The sequence below is a fragment of the Triturus cristatus genome, chromosome 6 (genome assembly GCF_964204655.1).
Source record: "Triturus cristatus chromosome 6, aTriCri1.1, whole genome shotgun sequence".
Lineage (NCBI taxonomy): Eukaryota > Metazoa > Chordata > Amphibia > Caudata > Salamandridae > Triturus > Triturus cristatus.
In genome coordinates, this window is record NC_140589.1 from 1,255,861,630 (window position 1) to 1,255,880,013 (window position 18,384).

At 39.1% G+C, this 18,384-nt stretch overlaps 1 protein-coding gene across 3 annotated transcripts in view; it reads left to right on the forward strand.

The window, feature by feature from the left end:
* The window catches only part of MEMO1 (mediator of cell motility 1), a 274,285-nt gene that overhangs the window by 39,672 nt on the left and 216,229 nt on the right, over window positions 1-18,384 (forward strand). For all 3 annotated transcript variants that reach the window (XM_085612203.1, XM_085612205.1, XM_085612204.1), the window contains exon 2: window positions 618-699. In XM_085612203.1, the coding sequence (XP_085468329.1) occupies window positions 618-699 (82 nt within the window). The remainder of the gene's footprint in view (window positions 1-617; window positions 700-18,384) is intronic.

Genomic DNA, 18,384 nt, shown 5'->3' on the forward strand with positions numbered 1-18,384 from the left:
ACTCCTATCTCTTTGTGATAATGCATTCTTCCCTTTTCTGAGAAGTGTAGTCACCTGTAACGGTTATTCTTACCAAGTAAGCTTCCCCATTTCAGACTGGCATCCAGTGTAGTTAAATTTGTTCATTTGCTTTGCATTTGTATTTTGGTTCTAACGGACCCTTCCTCACCTGAGAGCCACTATAAAAGTGGCGTGAAACCTGCACGGAGCACAGCTACCCCTCTTGTAACCCTGCAGGTTCTCCACAGGAATAGTGGAAAAAAATAGAGATATGTTAGACTGCTAGTATGCTATTCCCTACTCGTGATTACCCTGCGTGGCTGTCTTTTGGTTAACTCAGTTTTGTTTTTGTTGTTTGCAGTAGGCCTCATTTTCTCAAGGCAGAATGTGAAGCAAGTGTTTCTTGCATATAGAATTGGTGGTTACTTTTCAAAATATTCTAACCACTTAATTGTGAATTATTACTGGTGTATTACTTGTACAATATTGTCTTAAAATGGTAATTGAAGGTCCTTAGCAAGGGGTTTGGACCTTTGAACCAATTAGCAGTTCTAGTACACTGTAGCTCATTAGCTTTATTAAAATTTCTTTTTTTTCTCTCTCTCATTTTGTTGTAGGACCTCAATTGAGTGCTCAGTTGGATGGCTGGCTCTCACAAGTACCATCTACAAAACGGCCTGCCAGAGCCATTATTGCACCGTAAGTTGTGAAGTATGCTTTTTCTTTTTATGATATTGTTTTAAAATTGTTGCAGCTTTTTTATTAATCAGCCACACACCGCACAAACCACCATCTTTATGTATAAATAAATGTCCAAATTTGGTGACATTTTGTTGCATTGTATATCTAGTCACTGACGGAAGTGCATTTTCAGACGAGTGGCTCCCTATTCTGTGTTTGTGCTTGTATGGAAGATATTGCATCTGTTATGTAACCTATATGTATATGGCAAAGAAGCAATTGATAAAATGCAGCCATTGTATATCCTTGTATGAGCGCGCACACAGGGGCAGCATGAAGCAACCCATAGAACTGAGCATTGTGCAACCATCCACAGTAGGTGATTTATTAGCTCTACCTGGTTTAACAGTGTAGTATCCCAAAGGAGGGTGAGGTTTCGAAAATGAGTGCATTATCTGAGGAGTCCTACTGTTGTGACCGGGTTACAATTCCTTATGAGTGTCTAGTGCATCCAATAGTATTGCTCTCAATTAGAAGGAAATGGTAAGGAGGAGGAAAACTGTTACTTTGGGTTAGATGGCGAGGAAAGGTATTGAAGGCTATACAACTGGGTCCAAGAGTCAATCCAGGAGCATGTTTGTGCATTCCCCATGAGTGGGTGATACTAGGACTGAGATGAAAAAGTTGGTGTCTAGTTGTATGAAGAATGTAGTTGGATTAGAAGGACAGGAGGGCATAGGAAGAGGAGTGTTGGGCTTGGCCCTTTCTGCAGGGTCATCCCCAAACCTTTTTCCTTCACTCCTCCATTTTTGCTTAATTCATTTTTGTTGTCCTTAGGACTCTGTGCACTTTCCCACTGCTAACCAGTTCTTAAGTGCTTGTGATCTCTCCTTAAAACATGGTAAACTGTCTTATACCCAGTTCCTAGTTAAATTGCACTGCCTATGCCCAGGGCCTGTAAATTAAATGCTACCAGTAGGCCTGCAGCACTGGTTGTGCCACCCATTCGAAGTAGGCTGGTGAACCTGTCTCAGGCCTGCCATTGCTGCCTGTGTGTGCAGCTTTTAAACTGCCATTTCAACCTGCCAAAATAAACCTTTCGACAGGCCCAAACCTTCGTTTCTAATACATATGTCACCCCTAGGGTAGCACCTGTACAGCCTAGAGAGCAGAGTGCAATGCATTACAAAAGTAGGACATGTACTCTTAAGTTTTACATGTCATTGTAGTGAAAAACTCTTGAAAATCATTTTTGACTGCAAGGCCTACTTTTTCCATAGAGTAACATTGGAGATACCTTATTACAAGTGTAATTTCCAATTGGGAAAAGGTGACCAGTTCATGTTTGGTGTCTCTGGAATCCCAATTTAAAATTCAAACTTATGGTGATGTTGGATTTTAAATTGCAATTCTGGAAATGCCGCTATTTGAAAGTTGAAGGATTGAAGATTCTAGATAAATATCTAGAAATACCAAGTGCACTACGTAATGCCCCTAAGAGGCGTATTCAGAATTACAAACAAAAGTTATTTATAACCATTATACACAATGTGTTGTAAAGTTCGTACTTAGTCCTTTGTAAAATGCATCATCCATGTAGAACACACAATTTCGAAAAAACAGTTTAAACAAACAATTTCAGATCAACAACTGAAGTTTTCTGCCTTTATTGTTGCTGAACGCAGACAGCTTCTTTTTTTGAATGGAAATCAACAGAAGGTTGCTTGTAGTCAGCAGCGTTACATTTTTAAACTTCACAAATCAGCAAAAAATCCCAATGCATTTCGGGCTATTGATTGAGCCCTTCGTCAGGGGAATCTACAAATATAAACATAACTGTGTAGCCTGCAAGTGTTGCGAAATCACGTAAACATAATGCTAATATCTTTAAGTGGACTCGAAAGGGGTCAGGAGGTGTACCTTGCGATGTTTAACAAACAGAAAAAAGAAAAAGGAAAAAAGACCACTGTAAAGATTAATCGTAAACCGTGAAGGATCATAAGTTGAATTCCACACCAAGAGTGAACTGAAAACGGATTCAAAAACCCAAACACCAGTGTGCGCTTGACAAATCAACACCTCCGTAGTGCTGCGAGTTACCCATAATGCAGGATCGTACCTATGATCACTGAAGTTCGTTGACACAAACACAAGTACGTGTGGTCAACTAATACACGATGTCTAGATTATACCAGGACAATAGTCTACTCAGTCTATCTGTAATCAAAAACAATCCGTCAGTAAAAGGTACCCATACCCAAAAAAAACATGAGTGTCGAGAAACCTCAAAGAACGCTTACCAATTATAAGCCTCTCATTTAAAGTCAAGCATGAATATCGAAAAACAGGATATCTGTAGCAGAGAAAAAAAGATTACTGGCCTCTATTCCAAATAACATGACAGAGGACTGCCAATACGTAAAAATATGCGAGCGACATCAAGTGCAAATCGCTTACCAGAAAGTATGTATACAGAGTCGGCTATATGGAAAGACACACCGGGTCCTTACTCGTGAGATTCCGCGTAGTCACGTGTTTATAAAACGTCATGAGAAACAACCATAGAGAGAGGACTACGTTTGTTCAGCGAGTAAACAACAATAATCATACAATGTGAAACATTGAAACAGAACTCTCAGGTAGCCGCCATGTTAAGACAGAAAAACCCACAACCAGAAAGAATGAAAAACGACATAGGGCAGGAAAAGTAAAGTTGAAGATGAGAAAAATACGTGAGAAACAATATCGTACAGAATTATTAAACATCACAATATCAACTTGATTATAGTATGAATAATCATCGCAATGTCAGCTCAATGTGAGAATATAAACTAATACAATCATAGACTGGCTATGTAATATGAACAAAACAATATCAACAATGCGCAGTAGAAACCAACCAACAGCATACTATGGTTGCAATGTGTGAAACTAATTAAAGCAAACATGCCAATTCAAATTTATCATTTAACCCCCGTGGAAGTAGGGTTTGCATGAACCAAATCCAGTATGATTCACGCTGTGACAGGATTTTCGTCATATCCCTGTCTAAGCGTGGTTCAACTTTTTCCAAAACACAGAACCTCAATTGAGCAATAGAATGATTCTTTTCTGACCAATGTAATGCTAAGGGTGAGCTTGTGGTCTTGGTTCGTATTCTGCTCTTGTGCTCGGTGATGCAAGTGCGTAGTACTCTTTCTGTTTTGCCCACATAATACAAATCACAGGGACATTTAATCAGATAAATCACATGGTGACTGTTACAGTTAGCATCAAAATTCAACTTTATCTTTTTGCCAGTCGAAGGATGTGAAACATGTCTACCCGTGATTACATTGTTGCAATGAGAATAATTCATGCACTTCATCATGCCTTTGCAAACAGTGTCAGAAAGAGGTGTGGTGCGACTCAGACTTTCCTTTAGATTACTAGATCTTTTGTACGCAAACAAAGGCGGCTCTGAAAAGATACCTTTAAAGTCAGATTCTGATTGAAGCAAATCCCATCTTTGTTGGATGCTTTTTTTGACAAAATCAGAGTTGATGAAAAAAGTAGATACATAGACTTCACGATGTGGCCCAGGTGTCTTGTCTTGCTTTTGTAATAAAACATCACGATTCTTCATCAATGCTCTTGTTTTTCAGCCTCATTCACCACTGCCACAGGATAACCCCTAGCTAAGAACTTATTCTTGGAGTCTTGAATAGTCTGCACGCTAGACTCCGGATCAGAAGAAATACGTCTGATTCTCAAAAATTGTGAGAAAGGCAAATGTCTTTTCAGTGACCATGGGTGAAAACTGTGGTATTGTAGGGCGTTGTTGCGATCAGTAGGTTTCTTAAAAACTGATTTCTCAATAATGTCTCCAGATATTCTCAATACAACATCAAGATAGGCAATGCTGTAGGAATCAATTAGATAGGTGAATTGAATTCTTGGATTTACCTCATTAAGTTTGTGGATTTGAGATTCAAGTTCATGTCGTGATCCATGCCATAATCAAAATATCATCAATGAAACGTCGATACAAGATAAGCCTCGATGCCCACAGTGGATCAGTCAAAATATTTTCAGATTCAAATTTAAGCATAAAGATGTTGGCATAGCTGGGGGCCCCAGAAAAGCCCATCGATGTACCATTAGCTTGAAGATAAAATTGATCCTTCCACTGGAAGTAGCTGTGATACAGACAAAAATGCAACCGTTCAACGAGAAACACCTTGTGAGCCCTGATGGGGTCATGCCTCAGCAAGGCCCATTCAATTGCATCAATACCCACATTATGAGGAATAGAAGTGTACAATGACACTACGTCAATTGTACACAAGAGTATTTCCGATGACTTGGGTACCCTGATGTCATGGAGAATGTTAAGTAAATGAGTAGTATCTTGCAAGTACGATGGACTTGACTGCACTATAGGCTGAAAAAATGTATCCAGATAACGCCCCAGAGGGTCATGTAGTGACCCACAACCGGAGACTATAGGTCTCAGCGGGGGATCTGCTACATTCTTGTGAATTTTGGGTAACATGTACAATGATGGTCTACATGGAAATCGTGTGAACAAGAATTCCCTGGTCTTACTGCTAATCCATGACCTATCAACAGCATGCTGGAGAATGGAGTCCAGTAGAGAGGAAAAAGAGACCGTAGGATCTTTAGTTAGTGGAATATAGGTAGTGGAATCCTCTAGCATCAAATGAATTTTTTGTTCATAATGAGTGCGATCCATAACAACTAACGCCCCACCTTTGTCAGCTTTGGAAAAATGTAAAGTCTTGTTGCTTCTTAAAGAATTCAATGCCATTTTTTCACTTTTGGATAGATTGAGAGATACAGATTTGGGAGATGGAATTTTAGCAAAGTCTTGTTTCACTAAATTTTCAAACAAATCTATAGTTTTGTGTGAAAAAGGAGGAACAAAAGTGCTCTTAGATTTGAATTCAAGGTAACCATCCTCCTGTCCCGGATCTGAAGTGGTCTCAATGGTTGAAAAAGAAATATCGTAGCCGAAGCTTTCTGATGAATTTATATAGATATACTTGAGAATCTAAACTTTTACCATGATAAGTGGGAACAAAAGAACAACCTTTATTCAAAACTGAAATTTGATTTTGAGTCAAAACCTTGGAAGAAATGTTAACCACTAGTGTCTCTTCGCACGGCGCGTGGATCCTGTTTTTGCAAAATCTGTGCCCTCGGCGGGTTTGACTAATGGTGTTGGTGTTTGTGTGGGAGGTTGATTTGATGCTGGGCTTGTCTCTAAAAAAACTTTTGAAGTGCTTGAACCAGTAGTGGGTGATTCACTTGCTAAAGAATGGGAAATAGTAGGAGCAGGACGACGTGATAATTGAGTGTCAGTGACTGATACTAAGCTCTCTTCGGATGATGTAGTTCCTTGTTTTTGCCAACTGCGTTTTTGAGCATACACTTCCGCCCAGGTATAAACCTCATCCAAGTTGTAATCAATCGTGTCTCTGCGAAATTTCCTAATTTTTCGCTCATGAATCTCTTTTGCATAAGCGTCTAGTTTGAGGTTAATTTCATCCAAAGTGTTTGACCAAAGATCAGCTTCCATTTGAGATATCAAAGTGGCCTGCACATTTTTGATTTCAGATTCTAATTCCACTAAAACCTGAGACAGCTCTTCAACAATTAATAAAATCAAATCAAGAGAGCACTTATTTAAAATAGCATACCATTTTTCCATAAATTGTTTGTTCATATTGAATAACATTGGTTTGATCGCTAAACGCAAACCTCTTGGAATTCGGCTAGCTTTGTGGTACTGAATAAGAGTCGTCGCGTGCAAACGTTGATTAATTTCTCTGCACATAAGATACTCTAATTGACGAATTTGTTGTACAGTGGAACCTGAAGTGGTTCCAAAAGACCTGACTTCCTTAATGAGCCCATAAATGTCACTAGCTTCGGCAGATGAATAAACTTTTGTATGGGCTCTATTATCTGTGAGATGTACTATATCATCAAATGACATGATGTTAGAATTTATCAACAAATGTGGTGCACTGTTAGCTGCTAAGGCAGTGGTATTTGATAAACAATAGAAGTAAAGCAGCTAGGTATGCACTCAATTATACTTATTCATCAATTCATCAAGTGTTCAAAGCTTTAAACGAACAATAATCAATAGTGTGTGCACCAGGTAAGTGGCACTGCCAGCCACCTCATTTGAACTGAAGGATTGAAGATTCTAGATAAATATCTAGAAATACCAAGTGCACTACGTAATGCCCCTAAGAGGCGTACTCACGTATTCAGAATTACAAACAAGGTATTTATAACAATTATACACAATGTGTTGTAAAGTTCGTACTCAGTCCTTTGTAAAATGCATCATCCATGTAGAACACACAATTTCGAAAAAACAGTTTAAACCAATAATTTCAGATCAACAACTGAAGTTTTCGGCCTTTATTGTTGCTGAACGCAGATAGCTTATTTTTTTTAATGGAAATCAACAGAAGGTTGCTTGTAGTCAGCAGCGTTCAATTCTTAAACTTCACAAATCAGCAAAAAATCCCAATGCATTTCGGGCTATTGATTGAGCCCTTCGTCAGGGGAATCTACAAATATAAACATAACTATGTGTAGTCTGCAAGTGTTGCGAAATCACATAAACATAATGCTAATATCTTTAAGTGGACTCGAAAGGGGTCAGGAGGTGCACATTGCGATGTTTAACAAACAGAAAAAAGGAAAAAAGACAGCTGTAAAGATTAATCGTAAACCGTGAAGGATCATAAGTTGAATGCCACACCAAGAGTGAACTGAAAACTGATTCAAAAACCCAAACACCAGTGTGCGCTTGACAAATCAACACCTCCGTAGTGCTGCGAGTTACCCATAATGCAGGATCGTACCTATGATCACTGAAGTTCGTAGACACAAACACAAGTACGTGTGGTCAACTAATACACCATGTCTAGATTATACCAGGACAATCGTCTACTCAGTCTATCTGTAATCAAAAACACTCCGTCAGTAAAAGGTACCCAAACCCCAAAAAAACATGAGTGTCGAGAAACCACAAAGAACGCTTACCAATTATAAGCCTCTCATTTAAAGTCAAGCATGAATATCGAAAAACAGGATATCTGTAGCAGAGAAAAAAAAGATTACTGGCCTCTATTCCAAATAACATGACAGAGAACTGCCAATACGTAAAAATATGCGAGTGACATCAAGTGCAAATCGCTTGCCAGAAAGTATGTATACAGAGTCGGCTATACGGAAAGACACACCGGGTCCTTACTCGTGAGTTTCCGCGTAGTCACGTGTTTATAAAACGTCATGAGAAACAACCATAGAGACAGGACCACATTTGTTCAGCGAGTTAACAACAATAATCATACAATGTGAAACATTGAAACAGAACTCACAGGTAGCCGCCATGCTAAGACAGAAAAACCCACAACCAGAAAGAATGAAAAACGACATAGAGTGTTATGTATCAATGGGGTAACCCGGTAGACCACTGGACTCGGGTATAAATAGGTACACAAAAAATTGTCACAGTGGAAACAAATTTAAAGGAGTAAAAGAACATACATTTGTTAATGATTCGAACAAATTTAACGACACCACCTATTTCCTGCATGTATGACCATCATTTAATTGATTATCCAAGTTTTCAGTCAAAAGGAAGATCAGCAATTTAAATCAAGGCCAAAAACATCACAATGTCAACATTTTTAAATATATATAGGTGTAAGGTACGTGATAAGTGCAAGATTTTGGGATTAGTGCAGGGCGTTGTGAGGGAGGGAGGTTGCGAAAATTTAGGAACATCCACAATTTGTTGAAGAGCCTAACCTGCCAATTCAATGGCCACAAAACTTAAATCAGACAACACAAAATAAGACAGCAGTTGTACATTAACAAATGTATGTTCTTTTACTCCTTTAAATTTGTTTCCACTGTGACAATTTTTTGTGTACCGAAAAACGACATAGGGCAGGAAAAGTAAAGTTGAAGATGAGAAAAATATGTGAGAAACCATATCCTACAGAATTATTAAACATCACAATATCAACATGATTACAGTATGAATAATCATCGCAATGTCAGCTCAATGTGAGAATATAAACTAATACAAACATAGACTGGCTATGTAATATGAACAAAACAAGATCAACAATGCGCAGTAGAAACCAACCAACAGCATACTATGGTTGCAATGTGTGAAACTGATTAAAGCAAACATGCCAATTCAAATTTATCATTTAACCCCCGTGGAAGTAGGGTTTGCATGAACCAAATCCAGTATGATTCACGCTGTGACAGGATTTTTGTCATATCCCTGTCTAAGCGTGGTTCAATTTTTTCCAAAACACAGAACCTCAATTGAGCAATAGAATGATTCTTTTCTGACCAATGTAATGCTAAGGGTGAGCTTGTGGTCTTGGTTTGTATTCTGCTCTTGTGCTCGGTGATGCGAGTGCGTAGTACTCTTTCTGTTGTGCCCACATAATACAAATCCCAGGGACATTTAATCAGATAAATCACATGGTGACTGTTACAGTTAGCATCAAAATTCAACTTTATCTTTTTGCCAGTCCAAGGATGTGAAACTCTTCAGTTGTTGATCTGAAATTGTTTGTTTAAACTGTTTTTTCGAAATTGTGTGTTCTACATGGATGATGCATTTTACAAAGGACTGAGTACGTACTTTACAACACATTGCGTATAATTGTTATAGATAACTTTTGTTTGTAATTCTGAATACGTGAGTACGCCTCTTAGGGGCATTACGTAGTGCACTTGGTATTTCTAGATATTTATCTAGAATCTTCAATCCTTCAGTTCAAATGAGATAGCCACACTTACCCTTTAATAGGCTCTGTCCTGTCTTCACACAAAAGGCAGCATACCCCCTTTAGTTGGCCTGAAGCCATGGCCAGGAAGGCAGGGCGTCTGTCCACTTCAAAGGCAAAACCGTCAATAAGTATTGGACCTCATAGACCACCACTTCAGTACACTTCTGGACCTGTGAATACTATCCCAGGAAGAAGGACTGTTGTACTGCTACAAGGATTGCCACTCTTCTGGACTGCTGCTCTAAAGGAATGGCTTCCCTCCTGCCTGGGGAAGGAGAACTGGACCTGCAACTTCATCTTGAACCTGGGACCCCAGAGTGACTCCACAGGCTAATTTGCTGGCCTCCTGATCTGAGCCTCCGGGACCTAAAAGGCTCTTTAACATCCTTGGGCCCAGCTGCAGCAAGGTGCTGACCACCAAGCAGTGTCTCTCAGGTCCTGGACCCTTGGTGTGAATAAAAGGGGCTGAAATCATGCTTTTGGACTCTTCGCAACTGCAAATAGGCCAGTTCGCAATGAGACCATGTAGCTTGTACCGAAAATCAGTGCAAAGCTCCATTAGCCTGACTCTACTCACTACAGCACCGGCCGCTTGTGGGGGCTGCCACCGCTAAACTCCAGCAACGCCCACTGGCTCCTTGTGCTTTGCCGACAGCATCCGGCAAAGCTCCCCCTGCTCCTAGTATCCTTCTGGTAAAGCTTCAGTGGGACTATCCTGGGACTGTATCCGAACTGCGCTCCATCGCCATCGGCCTGGACTTTTGTATTTTACAGAGTCCATTGCAATTGATATCCTGAATTGTTTTTATGGGGCTATATTCACTTTATTCTTTAAAAATTCATACCTCCTGTTCTGCTGATTTTTTTTTATTTGTCTGCTAAACAGTGCTACCCAATACATGTTAATTTGGGGTTTGCTTGCACCTTACCCTGACAAGGATTGTGGTTGCTGCTTGGCCAGGGCTTGCACCCCATCAACCATAAACCCAGTTTCTCGCAGGAGTGGGGGATAGAGGTAAAGGCTGAGTAATAGGGCAGGGTTTCAGGCCTAAAACGCTCACAGGCCCAAATTGGTAAGGCACCCTTAATCTCTCCATCCTTTTACTAGGAGTCAATGCTTGCTGCTTAGAATGAGGAGCTACGTTGATGGAGACATCCCTGAGAAAGATGACAAGGTCTTGAGGCTGTAACACAGCCTCAGGTTAAGCTCTTTTGAAATACAAAAGTGAAAGAACTATCAGTTGTTCAGAAGGGGCTTTACAGCATGGCAAAGAGAGAGAGCCCCAGGAGGCAGGGGGCTGTGGGTCAATCTTTGGTGCAGGGGAGAAATAAAAGATAAATGTCTGGCAGTAATGAAAGAGAAAAGTGCTTTTAAAACACAGTACTGGTGTTCTACAATTTTACCAGAAGTTGACCATGACATCTGTACCGTAGCAGCAGGCAGCATTGCAATTAAATTTTGAGGGTCAGTCAGCACACAGATGAGAATGAATGGGAAGGGAACTCTGTAGAGTCACCATTGGTCCAGGCACCACCTCACTCTACTAGGTATCAGTCCAAGATGTGATCATGCAGAGTATTTAGCTCATCATTACTAATCAGATTGATAGCAGCATATATGAATTTAAGCTGCAGTTTGGACAAGAAATTTAAATCAAGACCCAGGCTGCCTTCTAGTCCCCAATACATCCTAGAAGAGGAGAAAATTAACAACTATTTCCCAAACTCTTCTAATTTAATGTAATGCTGCAGACTAATCAAGAGTAATCATTTGAGGCGGGTACCTTTAGATCAAGGTTAGCTTCCCAAGGGCAAATGCTAAGGTGCAGTAATGGAAAAGGTTTTAATAGTTTAAGACTGTTAGTCAAGATAATTGTAGGGGATGAGTGAACATAGTGAGTTAGGGAAACTATTACAGTCTAACCAAATGGGTGGCGAGATGTGACCGAGCATCATTTGAGAAGGCCGCATTGTAAAGGTGCTCCAGTCCCCAAGCCTATCATCCTCTGTCACCCTGAACTCCATTTGAAGAATAAGCTTCAGGTGTGTGAAAGTACTTTGAGAGAGCCACTCCAGTACTGGGAAATAAGTAAAAATATTAGGTTGCTAAGCCGATAGGAGCAATATTAATTAAAGAATTCAGTGCCGCAGCCACGCATGGCCTATTCTCAGATGGGATCCCTGGAGTATAGCGAAGTGAATGTCCAAAAAGATTGTGCATCGGACGATAGCTGGTGGTGGAAGCAGTAGCTCATAAAGAAGGTACCAAAGGTAAATCTACGGATTATGGCTGAGAGAGAAAGAGCAGCCCCCATGAGTCAGCTGGTCCTCAGATGAGGATCGAGAGGTGCAGCGGGTCAGCTTGTGATCGTGCGCCATTTGGATCACTGTAATATGCTGATCAGAATGAAAGATGAAGGAAAGTAGGTGTAGGGAGTACAGGAATTGGAGAAATTGAGAGCTTCATACCAGTGAATCGGCTGGGCCTCCTGTGTAGTCTTTAAGGCCTCTGAGTAAGCAAGATCCTGGGGGAGGGGCGGTGAGTGTAGTAGGAGATGGTGGGCAGAAGGGAACCTAGAGGAAACCTGAATGGCCACAGTGTGCCTCATAGGCTGGTTTCATGACCTCTGAGATGGGGGTTGTGATCTGCCTCGTGCTTCAGGTCTGGGCTCACTGGCAAGTGGAATACAGGCTCGAGCTTTGAATGTTCCCTGAGCAATGAAAGACAATCTAACCTTGGTGAGAGACTCTAGTAAGGCCCTGGAACAGAATATAGATACCTTAGCTATTAACTTAAATCTTCTGAGAGAGAACTTCCAGAAAATCTCATACCATGTTAGAAAAGCAGAAAAGAAGTCTAGGAAAGTGTAAACTGAATTTAAAAGCCTCAAAGAAGTGATCTCTGGGTTACAGACTACCTCATTTCATTGGGCTGCTGAGGTGGAAGATATGAAAGGGCACTCCAGACTCAGCAATAGATTCATCTCGATGTACCTGAAAGGTTCAAAGGCCAGTTTGCTGAGCAAAGATACTCAAACACAAGTGCCTGTCACATTTGCCTCTTTGGAAAGTGAACTTTCTCAAGAGCAATCATCTATAGTCACCCACAAAAGCTTATCGCCCTTTCAGCCCAAAGAATAGTTAGTGGTAATAAAGAAGCGGGCGTTCTCATCTCAGAAGAAGCCATCCCTGACTATTGACAATGTGAACCAGAAGGTATATAAGTCTATATGGATGTAAAATTATCACCTGAGACCCACGGCTGTTTTAATAAGAGTTAATCTGACCTTGAAATCTATTAGATGCGAATTAAGGATTATGGAGGAAGTAAGATTTATGGAGGAGCCCCCGTTAGAGGTCAGTGCTACACTCAAAGTGGGGGTTCTTTTTGATTTTAAGGACCGGACATTATAGGCACATGTAAAGTGAGGGGTGTATGGGAAACCGAGGGAATGAAATTGTTTCAGAACATGGGAGAAGAGTTCTCTTTACATGACTCCCAGCACTATAGGTACCTGCAGTGAAGCATAGTATGCAGTTATATGAAGATGAAGTGATAGCTCTTCACAACAGTACATTGCTAGAATAAAGAGTCACATCTGAACTGCTTTAACCGGAGTCAAAATTCAAAATAAGCGAGACTGCAATTAACAATTCCCCTAGCAGATTGGGCAGTCTTGAGCAATAGGTGGGAATGGTGTTTAGGTACAACCGAATGTGCAGACTGGGAAGAGAAATGTAGGTGTCCCTGAAGGTGGTGGTAGGATGGGGATTCATGCTGGTTCAATTAAAAATCTTACAATGTGCATGTACCACAGACTTACACAACTGGTTTAGCTTGGTATACTGCGGAGTGTTTAAGGGGGTGCAGGACTGAGGGAATTTTTCTGTATAGATTATGAGAATGCTCCCAATAGTAACTTTGTAGGGTAAGATTGCGTCCCACTTATTGGCAGTAACTGAAATTACTGTCAATCTGAAAATCATGCCCAGCTTACTGGGGATCTGGAATGAAAATGCCCTGAAACAATATGGGGGTAAAAACAATTCGAAAATGTGGTGGTACCCACCATGAGGGAAATCACTAGTAATGTCAGACTTTGGGACATGAAATGAAAACATTTACTGGTACATGATGCCAGAGTAAGTGTTTTCCATAACAGAGACTGCACGAAAAAGTTTGTGAAGGTATTGGGGTCAATGGGGTGTTGGTCAGGAATTGTAATGGACAGATGAATTTCCCTGTTAATATCACTCCTAACAAAATGAATGTTAAAGACTGACGGGATCAAGAGAAGAACTCGTTTTAAGAAACAAACTTGATGTTGACCTGTACAGGTACTCATCACTGTCATTTTGATACCAGGGCCCTTTTAAAATATTATTTAATAGGACTTAGGAAATGTTGTTCTGTTCTTGTTCTGGAGAACTAATACATTGTTTTGGTTTTTTTAAATTAAAATTATCGCTAAATATCACCAAAGGGCTAAAGTATGTACAATTTTAAAACTCACTCTTTAATTTTTTACCTGAGCGGGTCCGCTGCATTGGCTTATTTGTTACACTTAAACATGCAAATTCGATTTTGTTTATAGTGACCAGCAGAGTGACTGATGAATGAACAGTGGAAGCAGAAAATTACAAGTTTGTCTGTGCTATTCACAGACACATTGTTTAGTGTGCACAGGATGGAAGTCGAAGACTATTTTTATCACAGACTGTACCCAGTACAGAGCTGTGCGCCACGGCTACCTACTTTGGTTGGAATTTTTCTTTGTATCCATATAGCTTCTATTTGCAAAGTATATGTTCAATATTTTTTCTGATCTTTTCTGTTGCAGAAGGTAAATGTGACTTTCAGGACCTTTGTTGTTGCGGATGCCTTTATGACTGATCTGTTTGTACAACTGTGTTGGCTGTATGAATTAATTATTATTTTAGCAATTTTGGGTCATGCTGGCTGTAATTCATATCTAGACGTGTAACGGTCCATTTTCTGGTAAAATTAAGTGCAATTTTTTTATCTAGTATTTGTAATTTGCTTTATTGACTTTAAGCCTACTAAATATGAACATGGCGCATAAGTTTACCAAACACTAAACCACTCTCCTTTAAAATCTCCCAGCCCACTCCACTCATCCTAGATATATATATATATATATTCAGTGAAAAAACCATAGGTTTCACACATGTTATAGTTAGCTGGACATTTTACTCGTAAAAAACCAATGAAATTGCCCCGTTATAGTTAGTTCAGCTAACTATAACTCGCGCACACGCAATGCACTGCTGATGACGTCACATATTACATCACTCATGACATGGTCAGTGACATCACTCATGACATCACTGATGACATCTCAAATGACATCACTGATGACATCACTGATGACATCATCCAGTGAATGTGTGTTTTTCTGAAAATTAAATATGTTTTATATATGTGTATCTCAAGGTCGATGGAAGAATAAATGGGTATATAAGTGTCTAAATGGATGATTTGTTTTTGAAAAATTGATTGTGTTACTGACTGATTAAGTGTATCTCTCACTTTGTGTATAAGTGGCTGCATGGGTTGGTGAGTAGCTACATGGGTGTCTATATAGGTTATTAGTTGTTTTTTTGAGTATCAGTCTGAGTGTCTGTATGGTACGGTGGGGGGTATTACGTAGTGCATAGATGCATGAATGAGTGACTCACTGTTTGTATGTGTTGAAGACAGCATGTGTGCAGGACTGTATGTGTGGATGAGTGTGTGTATGGGTGTGTTATTGAGTGAATGACTGTCTCAATAGTGTCTTCAGGAGTAACTACATATGTTTTTAACTAGTATATGTGACTATTGGTGTATATATGTGAGTATATGTGAGAGGGAGAGATTGAAAGAGTTCCTGTATGAATAAGTATGTGTTTCTATAAGTGATTGTTTAAAGGACTAAGTATGTGTAAGTTTCCGTAGAAGTAAGTATGGTGGTGTGTGTATTACTGTATATGCAAGTAAATGTATGTTTTATTCTTTATTAGCATGAGTGACTATGTGTGTGAGTAACTCTTATGGATGAGTGGCATTGTGTAACAGGATGTATAGATGTATGAGTACATATGATGAGTGAGTACATGTATGAGTGACTGTATAGGACTGTTGGTGAATGAGTGGATGTGTATGTGGATCTTAGAATTACTGAAGAGGTTGTTGTAACTGGTATTGGTATGTCCATTGTTTTGAAATTTTTAGTCTCTATTTTTGAATGTGTGTATCAAAGCTTATATTAAGGTGAGAGGAGGTCTGCCACTCTATCACAAGGATGATGTCATCAGTGATGTCATCAGTGATGTCATTTGAGATGTCATCAGTGATGTCATGAGTGATGTCACTGACCATGTCATGAGTGATGTAATATGTGACGTCATCAGCAGTGCATTGCGTGTGCGCGAGTTATAGTTAGCTGAACTAACTATAACGGGGCAATTTCATTGGTTTTTTACGAGTAAAATGTCCAGCTAACTATAACATGTGTGAAACCTATGGTTTTTCACTGAATTTCTAAGGTTTTTTAAATGCTAATTCCTAACTATAACGTGTGTGAAACCTATGGTTTTTTCAGTGAATTTCTAAGGTTTTTTAAATGCTAATTCCTAACTATAACGTGTGTGAAACCCATGGTTTTTTCAGTGAATTTGCAAGGTTTTTTAAATGCTAATTCCTAACTATAACGTGTGTGAAACCCATGGTTTTTTCAGTGAATTTGCAAGGTTTTTTAAATGCTATTTTTTTCTTTTATTCTTCATTTTTTTCAAACATATTTTTAATTTAATTTTCTTATCTTTTATAAAGACTATGCTTAAATTTTTAAAATCCTTAAATATTTTTTTTATATATATTTTTTAAAATAAACATGTAAAATGTATTTCCAGATTTTTTTTATTTTTTTTTTTTTTTTTTTTATAGTACGCGTACCGTAAGCTCACGGTAAGCGTACGGTTTACGCAACATCCGTAATCTATCTACGCTGCTTGCGTATAGTTACGTACTTTGCGTGGGACGCGTGCGCGCTTACGCAACACGCGCACGTTACGCGGAAGTGCCGGGAAATGACTGTTATGCGCATGCGCGTGTCTTTTTTACGCGCACGCGTACTTTTTGCCGTAAGCGTACCGTAAGCGTACCGTAAGCGTACGGTAGGTCATGTGATCTTGAAACACAACTTTTGATTGGTTGAAACTACTTTCAGTTCTAGAACTCTCCTACACCACACCCATTCCCCTCATTTCTGCTTGTGATCCCTTGGGAGAAGGAGCTGGTTTGTCTTTGGGATACGATGGCAGAACAGCAGAGCTCTTCTGAGAGTGAGGCTAGCACCAGCAGCACTGTCTTGAGGCAGAGAGCGAGGAAAGTAAAGCCTTCTTACGTTTGGGAGTATTTTACTTTTCCAGAAGGCCAGCAAAAGGTGAATGCACCCTTAGTTACTTGCAAGCTGTGTAAGCGTGTACTTTCTAGAGGTAATCCTAACAGGAAGTATTCCTTTGGGAATCACACCATGAAGAGACACCTCCAGGAAGTACACAGAAGGACACATGGTCATCTTTTTGGAGGTAACTCTTCAGAAAGACGAGCCAGTACATCCACAGCAGCTCAGCCTGGACCATCATCTGCAGGGCAGACTCCTTCTTCTGCAGGTCAGGTGAGCCCTTCATCTGTGGGGGGAGAATCTCCTTTTGCTGGCCCTCTGGAAATTAACCCTCGGTTTGCGAGGGTTGAAGTACGGTGCGCCACTTGTCACGATCTAATTACTTATAGGGAGACCAGTGTTTCCCTGGTGAACAGTAAAATAGATCAGCACACTTGTCGTACCGTCTAATATTCCCAATCTTTCTTTCCTCTGTCCCTGCATGAACACAACGGTTCTTTTAAGAGCCAACCTTATCTTTCATCTTTTTTTTTCTTTTTTTTAAAAACTTTTTTTTTTTTTTTTTACCGTACGCGTACGGTAAGCGTACCTTTTTTTTATTTTTTAAAAAAAAACACTAAAAATCATTTATCTCATTACAAAGTCCTTGAGAGACTACAATTTTTATTTTTAACTTACCATACTCACTCAAAAAAATATTTATTCATTTGTTTTTTTAAAAAATAGTTTTTAAAATGGTTGTAGTTTCCGAAAATTTTCTATATCGATCTGAAAATAAAGAAAAAAGTATTAATATTTTTTATCCATTTTATAATACAATACACATATTTACATTTTTTACAAAAAAATATTTTTGCCTTATTTTTGCTGTTTTCAGAATATATTGCATTTCACTATTAATTGTGAAAGCAATTGCATTCATCATTTTACAGCGGGCAAAAAAAATTAACAATCACAAAGATTGTATTAAAAAAGCCCAGAATGTCTTCTCACTTAAACTTATCATTACAGAAATGCATATTATTCTAAAAAAATATCATCTAAAAACAATACTTTTTTCTTTAAAATACCGTCTGATATGTTTGTTTCAGAAGTATAATCACAATATTATATCTCAAATAACTCCAAAATACATCTGATTTTATTTCCTTTAGGCCAAATAGTATTTTTTTTTTTTTCCTGGAATAAATTTCCAAGGGAAAACCATTAAAATTCTAAAGTTTAATCTGTCCAGATCTCACCAATTCTCTGTAACATTTTGGTACACGAAAATTTTTTGAATAATTTATTTAGTCCACAATAGAATTGCTTACTTTTCCACATGGCCAAATAGTAATTTTTTAAATCATTTTTGAAAAAATTTCCAATGGCAGTCCAATAGCATTCCATAATTTAAAATGTGCAGAAGTTACCGATTATCTCTAAATTATTGGTTTTTGAAAATTGCATTA